The sequence below is a fragment of the Cebidichthys violaceus genome, unplaced genomic scaffold (genome assembly GCF_023349555.1).
Source record: "Cebidichthys violaceus isolate CVI_PGR_0920_01 unplaced genomic scaffold, fCebVio1.0.p SCAF_30, whole genome shotgun sequence".
In the NCBI taxonomy this organism is placed as follows: Eukaryota; Metazoa; Chordata; class Actinopteri; order Perciformes; family Stichaeidae; genus Cebidichthys; species Cebidichthys violaceus.
The window spans coordinates 1242556-1264261 of record NW_027176484.1 but is presented as its reverse complement, the minus strand read 5'-3'; the positions used below and the strand labels follow the sequence as shown (position 1 = coordinate 1264261).

Below are 21706 nucleotides of genomic sequence, written 5' to 3'. Positions count from 1 at the left end.
TTATAATATTACCTTTTTCACTCGAATGCTTTTAATAATTTATTTACTCTTTGATTTTTTGTTGTCCTTCGTTATTAATTCTCCAGTGCTGGTTTCTGTCTTTACCAAACACTTTGTTGGTGTCTGTATTCATCTATTTTTGTTTTATTATGCATAAATTGCAATTTTGTCAGCGAGGCGACTCTTAAATTCCTCTTGAGTCAGCGCGGTTGAGTAAAACATATCTATTTCCCATCAGAGTCGTTGATATTCATCTTCATGGCTCTGATTTCTCTTCATGGCGTCACGCTGTTGTGAAAATGTGCTCTCAGTCGGCTTATGTGCCTCACACACAGCTGTGTTTTTGGAGAGTGACATCTTGACTGCAAATCATATTAGCAAATTATTGAACACTAGTCATCATGTGATATTCTGGTCTGCAGATTATTAATGGCCAGAAAATGGCAGAAACTGTCGCGCAAAACCTACAGCAAAACAACTCTTTCAGGTGGTTTGAGAGAGTTTTAAGATGCAATTTATTACCATTTCCACCAGGAGATAGTGAGATTGGTTGTGTGTGTTTGAATGAGTGTCTGTACATCTCAGTGTCTGTCCATGGCTAATCTTGCATTCTGCTGTACCAAACCGCGTAATAATTTGGGTATCCAGTTATGGCTGTGCATGCTCAAGGACCTGTCGTAGTTGCGGTGACTCACACTTTCTCAAAACACCTTTCATTGCCTGTTTCATGCTGCCATTGACTTCCTGCTGACTCCTCACTCACTACTCCCGTAGGGGTCGCTAGTGAGACACAGTGGGGGAAAACAGTTTGCTCAGTTTTATTGTTTTGGACGATGTGTTTGGCTATCAGCTAACAGCTAGCGTAACTACCAGTGCACAAGCAGCTAAGTTGCCGCTGCTAACGGCTAACGGAACTACTCACACAGCTGACTGCAACCAAAAACACCGTTATTCTGTGTGCTTTTATTGGTTATCAACTTCTTGTTTACGCACGTATCTTCGGGAAAAAAAAGACTTGAAGTTGGTTTGTATAAAAGTCAATGAGAAAATGACTCTACTTCTCTCTTGATTTATTCCCTCAGTAAACATTGTAAACATGAGTTTATGGTCTCAATCTCTAGTTTCAAGTCTTCTTCAATACAGCATGATGTTCATCTAGTAAAAAACTGTCAAATACTATTACTGTACTTGTTTGTATGATATTTAGTCAATTCTGATCAATAGATTAAACCATAAAGAGCATCTTTGGATGGACGGGAAAAACAACACTGAATGAAAATGCTATCAACACTTCCAGCTCATGTGAATTCTTAAATAGAGCCGGCCAAAAGCGAGCCCTTGGTGAGGGAGCAGGTAGAAGAACTGTCAGCCAGTAAATAGCAAAGCCGTCCTATTCCTTACTTTATATTCATGTAATAAATATACAAAAGTCAATTAGATGATCTGCGTGAGAAATGAAGAAAACAAATGTGGTTATAATAATCATCAGAGATCCATTGGACCCGTTCAGTCCACCATGTGGTTTCAACTGTTATATCAATATCACCATAACAAACTAATAACTTGAGACCTTTCGAAAACAATAAGATTGAAATGTGATCAAGAAAAAAAAAATCACGATGTGACGTAGAGATAAGACGTTTCTGCCTTCTGCATCCCTGTAAACATCATGAATGCACATAACCGACCCTTCTTTGCACGGCGACGCCGTAACCGTTGACTTACAGCCTCCTAATAACGTCCAAGGAGAAAACCACTGGTTGCCTTGAAACAGTAAAGTCTGAACATTTTAACTTTCCCAAAATAGCATCATGTTAAAAGCGTGAACTGAAATGATTGCAGTTGCATAAGCTGAAATTCTACCAGGCAAACAGCTCTAAATAATTTGCCAGTCTCGCGGAAAAGCCTTTCTCGTATACGCTCGCTCTGCCGCTCAGCGCGCACCGCAGTTATCCTTGTAGCCTGTTTTGTCATTTACTGGAGATATTCATAGGAGACTCATATTGCAGCTTTAAACAAGGGGAAAGCCAGCCTGACTCCTGTTTATGACTGCATGGAGACCAGAGTGCAGTGAGCACGTCAGTCCATTTACATCCCTCATTGTTTTACAGCCCAACGATTCATAAAGTACTTTAATATGAGCCCAATAAAACCTTTGTTCTTAAGATGATTTCTTTCATCATGTTGTGTATCATGTTTCCTTGCTGCGGCAAACACCCCCCCCCCCCCCAGCCTCCTTCTGTGTATTTGTGCAGGCTGAGGACATCAAAGCTGCCGCCACCCGCGGGGCACCACTGTACGCTTACTTTGTTTGTGTGTGTGTGTGTGTGTGTGTGTGTGTGTGTGTGTGTGTGTGTGTGTGTGAGAATCGGCGGTAGAGATGTGTTGTGTGTGGCGGTGGATGTGTCAGGTTTGGGGATTACATAAATGATTAGCAGGAAGGTGTTTTGCTTCATGTTAATGACATTTAATGAGTCTCCTGCTTCATTCATCTGTATATTTCATGAAAGTGACGGCAGATTGTGCCGATTACTGCGTATAATGTACACATACGTGTAATGAACCACATGCTGCATAAATATGTTTGTATAGTGATTCAACAATATGCATTATGTATGAATAAGCATGCTCAGTACTAAAGAAAAAATATCTCTGTAGAGGAAACAGCTGTTCCTTGTGAAACCTTTATTGGTTGAACTTAAGCTACAGACACTTTGCGTGGATCAGCTGTAATGTGTCTACAGGTGGATCCACGTGTGTTTTTATGCACTTTTTTTCAATTTGCATATAAAAACAGCTGGAAACATGGAAATTCAAGAGAAAATCATAAGGAAAAAAAAAAGCATTAACCCTCGGCTGAGGAGGAAAAGTTGGTGTAAAAAAGCTCAAAGCAAAATGTGACAAAGTACAATCAAAAAACAAACCTCAAATAAATCTTAATGTATATGAAGAGACGAAAAATAGTGGCAGCTGAGAGCGATGAAGAGACTGTAACCTTTCACAATTTAATATCACATTCATAACAGACTTTACTAAATGGCGCCTAACTGGAGAATTACCACCACCAACTTATCAACTAAGCCTGAAATCTGCATAAAGCTTGTGGATGGAAACACACATTAATTAGCATTTTCTACTGCCGATTTTATAGCTGATTCGGTTGAAATTTGTGCTTCATTTGAGTGGAAACCTAGTTAACGAGAACCGTGCTGTTTGCTAGTATAAAGTGGCGTCATAAGCAAAATGAAATGACCAAAATATATGGCGGTTTGCCCATTTTGCTTGTTGACCTCACAGACTGAAGTGGACGTTGTCATCGCGACGTCACCCATTGGTGGGCGGACTGATGTTTTGAAGCCTTGAGTTCGGCATTTTGGCCGTCGCCATCTTGTTTTTTTTGCAACCAGAAGTGACACACGAGGGTGGAGCTACAACCGAACGCTGAATGAGACATTTGCAGGTGACCAATATGTTGTCGTAAAAAAAACTTTCTTGAAGTGAAATCACACTGTGAAAGGGTTAACGTTGTAAGACGAAAACATGGTCAACTCCAAGGCCGGAAAACTCTGTGGTAGCAACCTGTCAATCACAAGGTAGCCCCGCCCTAAATCATCCCCTGCTTTATGGTCTGTTTGGCTCTAAATGGACCATAATGTACTAAATGAACATCATGCTGTATTGAAGAAGACTGTAAACTAGAGATTGAGACCATAAACTCATGTTTACAATGTTTACTGAGGGAATAAATCAAGAGAGAAGTAGAGTCATTTTAGACTTGACTTCTATACAACCAGAGGAGTCGCCCCCTGATGGTCACTAGAGAGAATGCAACTCAAGGCACTTCAGCATTGCCTTCACTTTTCAGAACTTTTGAAGCTGATTTCAAGCTCAACCATAATGTTTTTTCCTAAATGTCCCATGTGGTTTTGTCACGTAAACCTAAGCAAATGTTTTTCTTTGAATTCCTTCTGTTATTCACATGTCATAGTCTGACACACTGGGCTACAAAGTGTGTTAGAGAGTGACTGGACGGGGTCCTGACCGAGCGTCAGTCAGTATGTGATGAATTGGTCATTCATGCTCTTTTCCAACCATGTCAGTCAGTCACATTCACTCTCTTTGGCTGCCGCCTCTGCAGTCTGACGAAAACACATACAAGCCGACAGAACAGAAATCCATTAAATACGCGACGCGTCCGTGAACAAAGTCAGAACCTTTGCAGCCTTGAAACGTCCCTGTGGACTCATAGAGCCAACTGACCCCAGGTGACCGCCAGGTTTGCGGAGAGCGTGCAGGCATTTCCGTGCGAATGTATGTTTTTCCGGAAACAAGCGACACGCTTTCGGGAGGTCGAGATGTAGTTGTAGGGTGAATACATCTGTAGGAAGTGTGGCATCGTGAATGCGGCATGACCCAAGTCCAGGTCCAGAGGGAGAGTGGAACATGACTGAAGCCAAGCGTGTGCAGAGAGCTGCCTGGGTTGTGCACAAGAACAACCTCTGCATGTGGAATGAGTTCCAGGCAGAAAGGAGGAGGAGGAGGAGGAGGAGGAGGAGGAAGCACCAGTGCAGCAGGCTTCTGGTATTTTAACCACACACCAGTTTTCGTGTGTTGCATGTACATGCAATAGTGTATGTGCATGTGTGTGCGCGTGCAAAATCTGGTAGATGGTGGGATGCGATTGCCGTGTGCACGAGGGAGGACGGGAGCCCGCGAGACACCGATTGGCTGTTCTCCCTCGTAAGGGTGTGGCCAGAATATGAATGACTTGCTCCTGCCTTTTTTCGCGCTGCCAGGTTTTTGGGGGACAGTTACCGAGGAGGGATGGGGTGTTTGAGAGTGTGCGCGCGGAGAGGAGAGCATCGGCGCTTGTGAGGGAAAAGAAAAAGGGGGAGGGGGGGAGTGTTGGTAACACACAGAGAGAGAGAGAGAGAGAGAGAGAGAGAGAGAGAGAGAGAGAGAGAGAGAGCGAGAGAACAGGAGCTCGTGGAAGAGAAAGAGGGGAGGGAGCTCCAGGCAGCGACGCCGGACTACACCGCTCAAACACTGCAGTCTTTCTCAGCTTCTCTGAGGAAGCTGACTCGCACGTTCTTCTCGCGCCTGCGTTTGGCCATGACCCCGGTGGACACCTTGATCTCCTTGCCCACTTCCGAGAAGAGGAGGCAACAATATTTGTAGCGGAGGAAAGAAAAGAGAGAGGGAGGGGGGGGGGGGGGGGGGGGAGAGACGCCTGCACACTTTTGCCTCGCTGATGAGGAGAGTCTGGAAATTAATTAACCGCCGTCAGCGCAGAGGGGGAGCGCGGAGTGAGGCGCAGGAGGAGAATACGAGGAGAGTCGAAGAGGGAGGCGAATCGCTGGATGTGTGAAGAGCCGGTTGTGGAGGGAGAGGCAGAGTAACCTCTAGACACTTTTCAGAGACCTAAAAAAAAAAAAGAAAAAGGGGGACAAGTTGGGGCAAGCGCAAAAGCAGCCAAAGGGGTGTTGGGGAGGGGGGGGGAGGAGGGAATTTAGGCAAGGCGGGAATTAAAGAAGCCAAAGTATGTTCCGCTCACACGCGTTATTTATCGCTTCATCCGTCTTTTCAACCTTCTTCACACATTCATAACACCATCCTTCCCTCTCTCATTTTTTTTTTTTTCCCTGTTTTTTTTTGCATGTCAGCAAAAAGCACACATCGGCAGCGTCAACACACGTCCCCCCGAAACACTTCATTTCATTCTCACTGGATGTGTCACTGAGTAGCAGAAGTTGATCGGCCCGGATCAGGGGGTTGAGAGAGAGAGAGAGAGAGAGAGAGAGAGAGAGAGAGAACCTGCTCAGGAATCTCTCATGAGACCAGGCAGGAACGTTTTCTGGATCATCTTCATTTCGCGCCACTGCAAAGCAGCTTGGTGGGGCGGGTGGAGGGGCGAGAGGAGGTCGAGTCGGGAGCCCCTCCGGTTCCTTTACCCGATTGAACCGGTCTGAGATGAAACGGCAAAACCAGAGTTTTATCTCTCGGAGCGTCGACACCTGCATTTGAGTGATTACGGAGAGGCGGTGTGCAGATGTGTGTGTGTGTGTGTGTTGGGATTACGTCCTAAACACACGGAATTACACAAAGTGTTGCAGCAGGATTGTGCAAAGTCCCCCGCTGAATATAGTGGAAGTGTAGGATTAAAGGGAGGAAGTGAATGGCAGCACGTTATCATCCACAGATTAAGTCAGATCAAGTGTGATCATACCTTTGGGGTGGGGTGGGGGGGGGTGGGGGGGGTGGGGGATTAAATCAGCCTTTCCAGGGTTTGATAGGAGTTGTAACTACTTTTTGGAGGCAAACTGGAGAAAACAACAGCAAAAACACTCAGTGGAATAACTTCTGGTCTCGCGTTTGAGGACTTTGCTCGGATCCTGAAGCGCACACAGTGACTCTTTAACAAAAGGCTCGTCCCGGCTCCCACGATGAGACGCTCGAGCACAGACGAGACTCCGTACCGACGCAGTCCGTCTCTGGACAGCAAACCCGACTCGCCGCCGTTCACCTCCGGGTTTCACCGCTTCAGCGGGGAGTTCGAGTACAAGCGGCCGCCATTCGCGTTCGGCTTCCACACGACGAAAGGGCCGCAGGCGTCCAAGGGGCGCTACGCCCAGCAGGGGAAGAAGTATGTGGTGTTTTACCTGGACCTCTCCTTCATATTCCTCCTAGAACTGCGGCGCTGCAGGATGGCCGAGGGTTGCATGATGGCCCTGCGATACGGAATGGTCTTCTTCAACCTCCTTTTCTGGGTAAGTCCTGAATCTTATATTTATGAGTGTGTGCAAGCTTTTTTTGGGGGGGGGAGTGGGGTGGGGGGGGGGGGGGGGGGGGGTGTTTGTTTAGCTTTCTTGACTTTTGCACGTTTGCTCATATTAAAAAAAAAATCTTTTTTAGGGGGAGCTATGTATGAGTAACCAGAGTGATGTGAGAGGAGGGGGTATAAGGAGAAAAAGACATGTCATGCATTTAACGAGTGGCTAAGGACTCATCTTAGTGGGTGACTAAGGACTCATGTGACTTTTGACTCACGTGACTAGCGATTAACTAAAGACTCACCTGAGTAGTGAGTGACTAACGACTCACCTGACTAGCAAGTGACTAACGACTCACGTGACTAGCGATTAACTAAAGACTCACCTGAGTAGTGAGTGACTAATGACTCACCTGAGTAGCGAGTGACTAACAACTCACCTGACTAGCGATTAACTAAAGATTCACCTGACTAGCGAGTGACTAACGACTCACCTGACTAGCGAGTGACTAACGACTCACATGACTAGTGATTAACTAAAGATTCACCTGACCAGCGAGTGACTAAAGATTCACCTGACTAGCGAGTGATAACGACTCACCTGACAAGGGACTAACAACTCACCTGACGAGTGACTAACGACTCACATGACTAGCGAGTAACTAAAGATTCACCTGACCAGCGAGTGACTAAAGATTCACCTGACTAGCGAGTAACTAACAACTCACCTGACTAGCGAGTAACTAACAACTCACCTGACTAGCGAGTAACTAAAGATTCACCTGACGAGTGACTAACGACTCACATAACTAATGACTCACATTACTAACCACTCACCTGACTAGCGAGTAACTAAAGACTCACCTGACTAGCGAGTGCCTAACAACTCACATGACTAATGACTCACATTAATAATGAGTCACCTGACTAGCGATTGACTAACGAGTCACCTGACGAGTGACTAACGACTCACATTACTAACCACTCACCTGACTAGCGATTGACTAACGAGTCACCTGACGAGTGACTAACGACTCACATGACTAGCGAGTAACTAAAGATTCACCTGACCAGCGAGTGACTAAAGATTCACCTGACTAGCGAGTAACTAACAACTCACCTGACTAGCGAGTAACTAACAACTCACCTGACTAGCGAGTAACTAAAGATTCACCTGACGAGTGACTAACGACTCACATAACTAATGACTCACATTACTAACCACTCACCTGACTAGCGAGTAACTAAAGACTCACCTGACTAGCGAGTGCCTAACAACTCACATGACTAATGACTCACATTAATAATGAGTCACCTGACTAGCGATTGACTAACGAGTCACCTGACGAGTGACTAACGACTCACATTACTAACCACTCACCTGACTAGCGATTAACTAAAGACTCACCTGACTAGCGAGTGCCTAACGACTCACATGACTAATGACTCACATTACTAACGAGTCACCTGACTAGCGAGTGACTAGCGAGTCACCCGACTAGCAATTAACTAAAGACTCACCTGACTAGCGAGTGACTAACGACTCACCTGACTAACGACTCACATGACTGACGAGTCACGTGACTAACTAAAGACTTTTGCATGTTTACTCATATTGTTTTTTTAATCTTGTCTAGAGGGAGCTCTGGTGTGTGCAACCAGAGTGATGTGAGAGGAGTGAGGATTCAGCGGGGGAGGGGGGGGGGGGGGGGTACGACAGGTCATGCATTTAGATCATGTGTAGCAAAGCCCACTGTGTGGGTGAGTCGAGCTTTTTCTGTTCCCTATACAGTACTTCCAAGCGTGGGTGTACACTGCTTTGTTTTTTCTGTGTCAAGCTTCCTCATATTTGGAGCTTGCGTTACGCGTAGATTCGTTAATCGCAACGCTGGGATTCTTCTTCACCTACCTCTCCTTCACCCCTCCTCCTCCTCCTCGTCTTCCTTCTCCTCCTCCTCCCCCCCCCCCCCCCCCTTCCTCCCCGCACGGCAGCGCTTTCTCAACCCATCAACGCTGTCAATCCGCTCTATCTGGATGATCGTATCTGTTTGCCGAGGGGACGATTCAGCCGAGGTGTCTTGTCTTTCGCTGTCAATCCCACTCCAGTAGCCCCCACAACAGATCACTTTCATTTCCACTGTGAAGCCCTGTCATGGTCCACAGCTTCAGCTTCACATTTAAAGATCTCGATCTTGGCTTCATATGTGTGTGTTTTTTTTCCCTTCTTTTTTCTTTCTGTTGCCACAGATTCTCTTTTGTGCTCAATCTTGTTGCAACTTTGTCACAGAGTTTTGAGGGGATGCCGGGTCCCCCCCTGTGGTTTACCTTGCTGGGATTACTTTGATTTGTCATACTTCTGTTCTTATTGGTAATGGAACGAGATGAGGCCTTGAACGCTGAAATGCAATCTAGCTGCCGAGATGCAATCTCCCTCGGGGGAACGAGTGACCTCTTCAACTCTTCATCTTCTCTCAGCTATAAAGCACTGTCAAAGAGGGGCCACACTGTTTGTTATGAGCACACTCCCTGTGTGTGTGTGTGTGTGTGTGTGGGTGTGTGGGGGGGTGCCGCTTGGGATATATAATGACCACATGACCACGCCGAGCTTCTCCTCCTGAGAAGCCAATCGTGTTATCGTCCTCCAGGTAAAAACCAAGGAGCTCTTATGTAATGTAAAAGTCTTCGTAGCAGCTGATGGCGAACCTTAGACTTCGGCGTCGTCACCTTTTCAAGAGAAACTTACAAGCTTTTACTCGAATGAATGAATGAATGTGACCTCAATATTGTGTAGACAGTAAAGCGGATGGGATCTCTGGTCAGACAGTCAAAGCAGATTATATGGTTTTACATTTATGGCGTAAGAAATAGGATTGGCGTGGGTAAAGATTCATTTTGGGACTGAATTTGGGACGAGAGTTGAAAGTGCTAACGTTACAATGAATGGCGATGAAAATGACCCGCATGTTTCGTGTAGCACACCTTGACAACATGAACACACACACACACACACACACACACACACACACACACACACACGGCAAAACATTCTCACTCCCAAATAATCAAATACCAATGCTTGGTCAGCGGTTATACACTTTAAACTGTTATGCTAAAGGGACACTAACGACTCACGTGACTAACGACTCACATTGCTAGCATGTGATTAACAATTAACAAGTGACTAGCAGATGACTAACGACTCGGGACAGACCCACGTGACTAGCGGTTGATTAACGACTAACTAGTCTCGTGACCAGCGAGTGACTAAGGACTCACCTCAGTGGGTGACTTGCGACTCATGTGACTAATGACTCACATTACCAACGAGTCACCTGACTAGCAAGTGACTATCGATTCACGTGACTAGCGAGTGACTAATGACTCCCGTGTAAAGACACTACCGATTCACAAGACAAAATGTGCACAGTAACCTTTAATTTCACAACACAGAGGTTTTTTTTCCCCACAAATGTCTGCCTCTCGAGTCTTCAAAACGCTTCACACTTCATGAACATTCACACGTTCACACACTGATGGCAGAGGCTGCCTTACAAGGTGGCAACCAGGCACCACCTTAGAGGGTAACTATAACGACTCGTGTGACTAATGACTCGCATGACTGACGAGTCACGTGACTAGTGTGTGACTAGCGAGTCTCGTGACCAGGCAGCATCAGCTTGAGTCAGTATCTTGCCCAAGGACAGTCATGCGGACTGGAAGAGCCGGGGAATCGAATCGCCGATCTTCCGATTAGCGGACGACCCTCCTGACACGACAAAAATAGGTTTCATTTTTCAACTTTACTTGGATAAGACTTCACATCCTGTCTCACAGCAGGTGCTCTCATCAACAGCTCTCAGATTATTTATATGAGTGAGATTTCCACCTCCGCCAGCTCAACTGCTAGTAAGTTCTCACCTCGATTCTCAGAAGGTATCGGTCCTTAAAGATAGACCTGCCATGATATTTGTACAAAATAAACTTGTGATAATGTCACATAGACTCACTTCCGCACCAAGCAGCAATATTTATTTGAAAGAGTCGAGAAGTGAAGCTGGAGTTCATCCCGACAGTCTTGTTGTTTGACTTCAGATTAATCAGATGGGACATTTGAATGTATCCGGACTTAAAACATATGACGTCCACTTCTAGGAGGGAACCACTTGATTCTGGTATTCAGTGTTCACAAAGATCTGTATCAGCTGAAAGCACTCGACTGTTTTACGTCATTGTAAATTGATGATCTTAAGTTTGCGACTGCTGGTTGAACAAATAAAAAAAATGTAAAACATCATCCTGGGGGAGTTGCGATTACTATTTTTGAATATTTTCTAACATTTAATAGCCTAAATGATTCATTGGAAACATAACAAACCAAGGAACCAGGAAATAAATGTACAGATTTGCACTTTTGGTCCCTTTGTCTCAAAGTCAAAGTGTTTTTGTAATGTGTTTTTGGTTAGATGTCTGAAATAAGGTCTGTGTTCAACACAAGCGTTTAGTTCTACGATATAAAATATGCCTTCTTGTGAAAATTTGAAGCTTTTACGTGTCGTAAAAAACTAGTGGCTAAATGAGACAACAAAACTTTTAAACGCCGGCTAGTCCGCCTTCACAGTGGTGTAGTTCGTGTAAAGTTAGCGTTTTACTTTTAAGATTAAGTACAAACATTTGTTTGCCACAAAGCTTATTTTCTGCAATAATCCAAAATCCAATGGAAAAATGCCATCTGCTTTTTATCGAGGTAACCAGTGTGATGCTAACTTCCTGTTGGCCTTAAAATCCCCGCAGCACTCTACAATATTAATGTAAAATCCAAAATGGCGGAGAGGTTCTTCCTTGCTCACGGACCGGAGCGCTGCTCAGCGCCATTGTGCTCATTGCTGCCCCAAGTGGCCAAAAGCTATATCGCAACAATGACAATGAACTTATACGTTTTGTCGGTTAACACGTGCCTGACGACAGAGGAACATTGCCTGAATTGTCACTCAAAAATTCACCACGCCTCTCCTGGGTTTGTATGGTAGAAATTAATTTGACATTCATGAGCGTTAAATGCCGGAATCCATTGCAAAGTGATATGTACAGCACACTGATTGCCCCTTTTTTTTTTTTTTGACAAGAGACGAAGAAGTTCGAGAGGCAGTAACAAAAAAAACAATTGAGAATTGGGAGGTTGTAGTGTGGGCAGTGACATCTCACACAGTAACGATACTGAGATAAAGACAGCACAGTAGGCCTGACAGATAATAATAATATGAAGACATCAAATATATAAATACGAGAGTCTCGCCAGTTACCACTTTAACCACTGAGTGAGATATCAACACACACCAGACGTGCAGCATCAACGGCAAAAATGATCAGGAGCAGAATCAGTGAACTACATGAATTTACTTAACTGGATTGGAAGGAGACAAAACTGCACAGAAAACCTTTAAGTGTTAACATTCGTGTTGATTTCTAGAAGCCTCGACTGCGTCAACGCCGTTACTTTCACACTCTTTAGTTGACACCGTGACTCCGCATGCTGCGTGAGGAGACGGTGTGTGTGACATGTGGCAAACAGAAGAAGAACATGTACACATATACGTGGCACAGCTTGTCTCGAATATTCAACTCCGGCTGAAAACGTGGCTCGGCACCAACAATGGGTTGCAGCAATAACCCCGGGGTCAAGGCAAAATAATCAAAAAAAAAAGAGATGTTTCTCAAATCCCTCTCCTGCAGCCTGATCTACTCCTCTGCTGTCCATCTGTGCTCTCAGTATGTTACAAACAGCTGCATTCTCACCAGAATTCACAGCCTCCATTGCTTCTTTATACTACATTTGCTTAAATCAGATCGCAAGAAATGTCATATTTGACGAAGTTGCCCCAAAGTGGAAGAAAGGCTGATGTTTTCAGGTCAGGGATGGGGGGGGGGGTATTTCAGTGTTTAAAGCAGACCCCCTCGCTCTATGATCCTTCCAGTTTGGCATCACGCAAACTGCCAATCATCGCTGCTGAGCAGCAGGAGGTGGAGGAGAACCAAAGAATAATTAAGGGAACAGTATAATATTAATAAGTAGCGCTGTCCTTGATCAAAGACATTTTTAGTTGGCTAACACTCATTTAAAAGGACAGTGTGGTCTGGACTGAGTGATTTATGAGCAGAAATGGAATATAATATGGATGAAGTATGTTTTCTGTAGTGTAAAACCGCCTGAAACTACGAATAGTTTGGTTTCTGTTAGCTAAGAATGAGCCGTTTCTATCTACATGCATGTACGTCTACATGGTGTCTGCCATGTTACACCGCCATGTTTCTACAGAGGCCCAGAACCGGACAAACACCGGCTCCGTAATTCTCCGTGCACGTTTGGAATGGGAGGAGTGAGCGGAGAGATGCAATCTGCAACCTCACCACTAGATGTCACTTAATCCTACACACTGCACCTTTAATTGACAGATCCGTAAAACTGAGTTCCTCCACAAAGAATCACACAAAAGCACCACTTTAAATCTTGCGTTTTTTGGAAATAAGTCATTCAACTTGAAAATAAAAGCATGAAATATGACCAATCGACTGAAGGCATATTACTCGACTACGACCAACACTACCAATTAGTCGAGGATTCCACAAAGAGGGGGCAGCCCTATTAAAAAGTATGTTTTCTTGAGTGTGTAATCACCTGAAAATGAGAATTTTTGTGTTTTCGTTACCTTAGAATGAGCCCTTTATTTAACAATGAATAGAGTGTACATACAGTTGTTGTCAGTCAGGAGGCTCTTCTGTTCTTTTCTATTCAGCCCATGTTTGCTGATGCAGAAGGTCTTTTGTTTCCACTGACAGTGACTCCATGATTGAATCTTTTGCTCGCTGTCGTATATAAAGCATCAAATAACAGACTCATTTCAAACCTGCAGCTGGAAGTACTTGCTTCACCGCGCAGCGAAATGCCATTTGGCAAATGTCTGGAAAGTCTAAATTACTTTTCTGTTCCATAAAGAAACAAACGCACCAAATGCACTGCAGCGTGAGGAGAACAACGGAGTTTTGGTGAAGTTGTCCTTTTAGCTCGCGACACGGCGGCCAAGAAGTGTCGGGATGTTCTGGGTCAAACTGGAGACTCGTGTCGGTGTCGCAGACTAATTTGCTCTCAAGAGCAACAGCAAGAGGTCGAGGAGTCAAACTGTGACGGGGAAGTGAGAGCGGTCGTTGTGATTGAGGTCAGAGCTGCTGGTCTGCAGCGGCCGAAGGATGATGGGAACAAGTGGCAGACGACAGCCAGCTTCAGGCTGGTTTCTTTCTTTTTCAACAAAGTTGGATCTAAATTACATCTTTAAAACAACTTTCCTTAACGTGAGTTTAAAACACTCCTCAAATGTACGTTTTATGTTGGATTAAACTGTTTATCTTTTATTTATCGTCCATATCTATCGTTTAACTATTTAAATGTTATCGTCTGAAACACTTTTTAAGGTAAAGTTCATTGTTACTACTGCTCCCCCCCCCCCCCCCGAACATTAGCCAGAGGGGTGTTTTTTTTGTTTAAATGAGCGGATTGGTTTAAACCCAGTCTCACTGCTTTTATGTCCCCGAGCATCTAAATTTTGTTTCCTGCTGCTGACACTTATCCCCTCTTTTTTTTTATACAATAAATAGGCTCCTCGTGCTCAGTTCACAGCTTAGGCGACACTTCTGGTGATAACAAGGGAAGATATAATTCGGAGAAAACACAAATCAAGTGATAATTATGCTCCGGAGTTTGTCTAAGGAAGTTAAAAAAAAGAAACGGATAAACTGCAGTGTGTTTGTGCTGCAAAACAAAAGTCATCAAAATGTATTATTTCCCATTTTCTTGTTTGATTTTCGCACATTTTTAAACCATCAAAATAGCTCTACAGTATATTGCACATTTGCAGTACATTAGGTATATTATACATGTTTTTTTGTGGGGGGGGGTTGTCTGTTTTTTCTCAGAATGCATTAACTCTGATTACTACATGATTTCATGACATTAAAAAGTGCATCAGCGAGCAGATCGTCATGGAAACAAGTCTATTTCGAGGCCCCTGCATGAAAAGAAATCACAAGGTCCTTCCAAGTTTGTTTTTTCACCAATATATGTGTGTGTGTGTGTGTGTCATTGTGTGTTTGCTCACATACTACACATCTAGTAGACTCAAAAGTGGAACACAACGACTCTTCAGTCACTCGGAGCGACAGTGAGTCACTCTCCTGTTAATTCCCGTCGCTGTAAGTGTGTGAAATAAGCTCAGCGCTCTGACCTCGCACATCAACGTCTGCGTTGGCTGAGAGCCGCCCGAGTATCGCACCAGACCGAGCCTCAAAATAAAAAAAACAAATATGAAAGACGAAGCGAAATGGACTTCATGCGCTCCAGGACAAACTGCTGATTATCCCCCTAAATGTAGCAGCAATGACTCCACCGTAAAATTGCAACAGTGGGCAACTAAAAAAAAAATGAAAAAAAATGTGACGATGCACAACACTAATCGTCTATGGCGGGAAAAAAAAAACACCCCACTGCAGAGCTGCAAAGAAGCGCCCGGCAGCTACAAACCAAAATAAGACTCTCATTTACAGCCACTTTTTAATTAATCTTGTTAGCACAAACGTGGCTTTTCCACACCGCCAGGAAGGGGAGGAAGAGGAGGAGGAGGGTGAGGCAGCGGGTGAGGCGTGGGACAGGAAGAGATGGGATGAGCGGGAGGAAGAGACTCGAGACGTGTCCTCTGAAGTTGTGTTTACTTGTCGTCGTAATGTAGGTCAGAGCCCGACGGAGAGGGATCCATAGATTGCCAGAGCTGTGAATGGGTTGCATTTGTCTCCGCCGATTTAGCCGGATCGATAGAAATCGCCTTTATGCCGATTTGAGACTCCGTCGGCCCCGCCCTGCCCGGCCTACACACCGACCATCGATTGTGTGTGTGTGTGTGTGTGGGGGGGGGGGGTATTGCTCCATGTAGTGGGCCTGCCTGCAGTGTTGCTGACTCTGTTTGCGTGACATTCCTGCCTGTGGGCTTTGTGCACACGCGTTTGATTGCGGGGGGGAAACATCTGGAAATGAGGAGGAGGAGGAGGAGGAGGAGAAGGAAAACCACCGGGGACGTCTTCATTTTTCTACACATCGTTACTGTGTTTAGAGATGATGACATGTTTTTGCGGCTGTTATCAGATGCTGGGATGCGTAGTTTGTGCTGAATAAATTAGAAGTTTATTCCCTGAAAATAAAAACAACCCTCCCTTTAAATAAAGCTCTCTGGGTTTTTTTTTTTTTATTGGCTCAGGAGGAAGAGGCTTTTGGTCGGGGGGGCCTCAGTGAGGCGGCCCTGACTTTATCACCGCTGCCAGTTTAATACTCAAACCCCTTTGATTCCAGCTCTCAGCTCTCATAGACACCAGATTTCGGCTTTGCCATAACACTGACCTACTTGAAGCCTTCTTTAGCTTTTATAAAATCCAATTCTTTTTCATGTTTCCATGGTTATGAAAGTCAAAGTCATTTGAATTTGTCAGTGTGAAGTCATGGCTTCATTTGTTCCCAGCAGTGATATTTATAGGTTTTATTTTCTTAAGATGTGGAGGGATTAGAGTCCTCCATCATGATTAATCACAACGTTTGTCCTTTGACTCCTGGAATAGTAGCAGAAAATATTTCAACTGAATTACGTTCAAGACAAAAAAAAAAAAAAGCGTGGGCCTGACGTCGTGCCGTCCTTCTGCATCTCATTCAAATATATTAATCCACTTAAAGTCAATGAAAGATTTCAATGAAATTTCAGATTAAAGTGCTTTTTTCTATTCACGTTTTAACGCAGCAAAGTTCTATATACACTAAGCATGTTTTCATCCTATGAAGCCGATTAAAATATTCATGTCAAGGCATATGGAAAAGCCCCATGATAGCAGAAAGTATGTCAGTCGCTGGAATCCATTCAGTGAATGAACCTGATACAAAGCTGATCTCGTGTTGTTTTTCTCCCGCCTAAAAGGTGCGTTCACACCAATTATATTTCTGCTTTGTACGTGTCGTGGAAGTCCCAGATATCCCGGGAAACTAAACGCCGTCATGTCTGGGTTCATAACATTGGTCCGGAGGAGCTCCGTGGATTTCATAGAGCTGTATTCCCTGTGTCACTGTGTTTACTACAGCTGTATGAACCCCCAAATAAACAGAGTTGGCTGTGATTTAACTGCAATAAACCGTTAAAAGGGACGCCGAAATAACTGCGTAATGACGCCGATTTGTAAAAAGTCTGAATTCATGTTTTGTTTCTTGTTCTTGTTTTCAATGGAGCTCGGATCGAAAGGCGCTAGGCTAAGCTAACATTGTAGCAGCTCAATCAACACTCAAAATAACGGCATCTCGACGTAAATACGGCAGCGTCTTTTTCATTGATTGTACCGCATGGTTTACACACACACACACACACACACACACACACACACACACACACACACACACACACACACACACACACACATTTCTACACATAGTTTGGTCCGGTCTCTATTGATATGAGCTATCGTAGAGCTCTGGGTGAACACAGACGGATACAGTATTTATTTCCTGATTCAACAACGGCAGAACGTCAGTGATGACAGGAGGAGCATCTCAACGCTGATAGGCTGATCGCGTCGCCATTTTTTTGCCGGAGTTAGAAAAAAATCACAACTCACGCGTTTGTGGCGTTTGCCGATTGACGCAAATTTGCGCCAATCGCGCCAAACGTGCCGCGCCATCGCGTCTGCGCATAGACTTTGTATGTAATCTACTCGCACGGATAATTCGTTTGGGGCGAACGCAGCATGAAGTGGTGAGTAGTACAAACGAAATATCGTTTTTTTTGGGTGAACTATTCCCCTTAATCCATGTACAGAACTGTTAAATCCACATATATGTGTTGATGTGATTCCAGCAGCCACTAATGACAGGACGGAGACACATCGCTGATTGTTTTAGGGGAGAAACTAAATAAAAGAAACAAGAAATGGACTTGAACTCGAACACAATTTGCCTCGAAGACGAGCAAACTGGCAACTCCGTCTGTTTATCAGGCTAATTTGGCTTTTAGCGCGGTGGATTATGCAGACGACACGTTGGTGTTAATCAGTGAGCGGATTTCGTCACCTTTAGATGGAGACAGGCTAACCGTGAGTGCAAACCGTATCGGCACGCACTCGTGTTTACAACCGGTCTGCAGAACCACAAATAATAAATAATAAATAATAAAACCGCATAATGCGCTCCATAAACAGTAAACATGTTTGTGTTTACTCACTGAGTCGCCCATCTGAGAGGACTCATCGTCAGCTACACTGTACTCGTGAAGAAGAGCCTTCACTTCTCTCCAGCACTTCTCCCAGATTAGCTCGAGGGGGGGGGTTGAATAAAGTACTTAGTGCGAGATGTGCTCACTATTCTCTTTCCTGACAGTGAATGATTTTCTCCCTGCAGTGAGGCTGTGTGTCTTCCCATGGCAACAACGGACGTCTCTTAAAAAAACAGGTGAAAACACGCATTGTGACGCTGCACAACGCAACACACACCCATTACGTTGCGCGCCGCTACCTCTAAACATCCAGCGATCGCGGTTTGACGGATTTTACACGACGATTGTAAAATATTCATAAAGGTCAGTTGGCGGTGGGATGTGTCAAAGCGATGTGCAGCACAGTGGAAAAAAAACAACAAAAAAAAAACAGCATGCTGTGATGGCTCCTCCAGGAACCTTCTCATACCTCTAAGATCTTTGTCCTAAGAACCTCTATTGTGTCTACGTCTCAAGAACTAGGAACAGTCGAGCTTCTTAGAGCGCCATTTTTAAGGACTTTTTCTAACGTTTTTTTCTGTTTCAGAGCAGGCACTCGGTTTGACGGCGCGGACAGACGATGTGCGTACATCGAGCATCGCGACCGTCGGACCGAAGAGAACAGCTTGGTGTTCTTGGCAGAATTATTACGGCGAAACGCTGGAGCTCACGTGGATAAACGACGGGTCGGCCAGCCTCCAGGGGCGAGGAACCGGTGCGATGCTCAACCCCTGATTTTAAGGGCATTTAATAAAAGCCGTCATTGAAAACGAACTTTTTGTTCCTCAACAGCTGGTCAGGAGTCGGTTATTTGATGTTGATGTTGGGTATGGTGATTCTAGGCGGCTTTAAGCGGCTGGACTTTTGTCGTCTCTGCTGTTGGTGATTGATCGGTGAAAGCAATCACAGCGTCTCCCTTTTCTCTCTTTCACGCAAGTTCATTGGTTGTGGTTCAATGTGAGATATATCTACGATATGTTTGAATCGCGTCATCACATTTTCTTGTATGAATACTGTTGTTGCCCCACCTGAATTTTCATACCAAAAACCACCACCGGTTTTGCACCAAGACTAACCCAGAAGCACAAAGCCCACTCATGGAGTCGCGGACGGGTGGCTTGTTTCTCTTTTTTTTTTTAAGGTGGCTGTGAAAGGATTGAGACGTCTCATGTCAGCCAATACATTGATCTGAATAATCATCCATTTAAGTGAGACTCACTCAGAGTCAAGCGGCTGCCCGTCAGTGTAATCACACCACTCTGTCTCCTCTCCGCTGATCAAGGCAGAGGGCGTTACCCAGAATAGCCGGGGACACGGACACGGACGCGGACGCCGTATCCGAGACGTTGCCCACGGAGAGGGTTTCTGTGTCGGCGGGCCGTCTGCGTGTCTCATTACGGATGGAGAGCAGATGGAGGCGGCGAGCTCCGACAACTCGACAACTCCGCCGAAAAAAAAAAGCAGCTCGATGCACCTAATTGACAGCGGTGGTGTCATGAAAGGAGCCTCGGGTTTAGGGCGCCGCGGAGACGCTGCAAAGGGGGCCCGAGCGGGAACAAAACTTCTTGTTCTGCGACCCGAATGGAAACAAAGTCATTGCTAATTATCGATAGCTCTCGGGGCATGCTGGGAAAATAAAAAAGGCAAAAGGGATCCTCTCTTGTTTGAAGAACAATCAAAAAGAAAGGCCTCGTTTACTGTTTCCGCTGGTGTGTGGTTGTTTCTAAAGGAGGCGCTGAATTCTCTGGGTCCGGGTCAACTCTTCAGTAACGAGTCATTTATGTTTGAGAACAAGCAGCGGCGTAAAAAAAAAAAAAGTATTCCCGCGAGGCGTCGTTGGCAACAATGGGTTGGTTTCGTGTGTCGAGAGGAGGCGATGACAAGACGTCGCAGCCGTTAACAAAAAATGAAATGATAAACTTAAATGTGTGGGAGCATTTCGGATATTAGCAAAATGACCAGGGAGTTGTTGTAGAAGATGGAAAGCGACTGCTAAGGGGAGAACGACGCTTCGAATTTGTTCATCATCTTTGAGATGATCATCCACCCTTTTATGTCCAAGTCAGGGGAATAAAAACTTAACCGGCTAATGTACCAAACTCGGTCGGGAAAGTAGCCGTCGTCTCTGCAGCCTCTTCCGTGCAGCTTATTCCCACACAACCGTTATAAATGAGTTTACGCTGGATAGAGTTGATACTTAGACATTTTATGAATAATTAGCGTGAAACTGTGGACATTCCCGATAGAGCCCACATATACATGCAATTATAATTACAATACATTATGTAACTTGTTCATATATAATGACATTAATAAGAGAACGAAAGAATAAATAAAATCAATAGTAAAGGCTGTTTGACTTGGACGAATGGAGTTCTTCAGTCAGTAGAGCACACAATGTTAAATAGCGCTTCGCTATAAGACCAGTCAGGTCTGAATGTACTAGTTTGCCTAAAAGGAGGCTCAATCTGTAGGTCTTCCATCCTGGTTTTTAAAGGGGAAATAGGACGAAAAGTGTGACTATGGACAGAGACGATTGTTACATTTGAACACAGCTGAGGTCATCCTGGAGCTCTGCTGTTTTTAAGTGAAGTTCAAGCTCTTCTTCCTCTAATTAGGAGAGGATGCATTTATCTGAGAAATCCTCAAAATTTATTTTGAATGAATGCATCTTGCTCAACGGACGTATTCAAAACATGCACCGTTACAACAACACAGAGTCTCTGCAGTCCAGATCCACTCCTTCCATCCTTTCACACGGCGTCTGCGTCTAGGGCTTTTATTGTGAAAGGCTCGAGACGCTTCAAATGAAATAACTCATTTTTTCTGTGAATAAAAAGGGAGATTTAGCCTGTTTATTTGTGGTGTAAATGTGATCTGAAATCACAATGTTATGATATTTTGCATTTATATTGCATCAATTTTGAGACACTAACCCATCGTGGTGAATGAGTTATGTGTGGCTGAGTGAAAAAAAGGGGTATTCTCCACCGGTCGGGTTTGCGATCCTCCAGATGTCAGACGTATTAGTATAATGGATGAAAGTATTAAGGAAGGCACTCGAGCTGCTTTTATCTGTTCTACGAGAGACATCGTTTCCTCGTGATTTGTGGTTGTGATGTTCCCACGCAGTTGGAAGTCTCTCTCTCTCTCTCTCTCTCTCTCTCTCTCTCTCTCTCTTTTGTTATTCTCCTTCCTCTCTATTACCTCTGTGGAGCAGCTGGGCTCTGCTCTCCATACTGTCATGAGCTATTTCTGGTTGGAGGTTGTCGTACAAGAGTGTAAGATTAGAAAAGGAAAGTCAAACTTTCATATAGTATATTTCACGCATGAGGAAAAACACAACGTGCTTCACATAACAACATTTAAAATGCATCAGAATTGGCAGACGTCAAGAAGAATAAAGGGGGGGGGGGGACGCTGGAAGGCTTAAAAAGAATGAAATGATTTTTTATTTTTTTTTCATTTTCAATTTCCCAGTAAGTCGCTTCTAAAGCTCGCGCGGCGCCGCGTATATATTCTGTATCCGCCTGATCCAGGACTTCATTGAAGACGCATCAGACGTGCATTAAGTGAAATATTGAAATTGCGGGATGTCATTGTTCTTTTGTTGACA

General features: G+C 44.5%; 1 protein-coding gene across 3 annotated transcripts in view; it reads left to right on the top strand.

Annotated features, from left to right (window-relative positions):
* tspan4a (tetraspanin 4a) overlaps positions 1 to 21706 on the top strand; it is a 112950-nt gene that overhangs the window by 20345 nt on the left and 70899 nt on the right. For 2 of the 3 annotated variants that reach the window (XM_068724320.1, XM_068724319.1), the window contains exon 2: positions 6688 to 6767. In XM_068724320.1, the coding sequence (XP_068580421.1) occupies positions 6705 to 6767 (63 nt within the window). In that variant the 5' untranslated portion in view covers positions 6688 to 6704. Of the gene's footprint in view, positions 1 to 6255; positions 6768 to 21706 lie in introns of those variants that run through there. The other variant, XM_068724318.1, reaches the window with a different exon arrangement.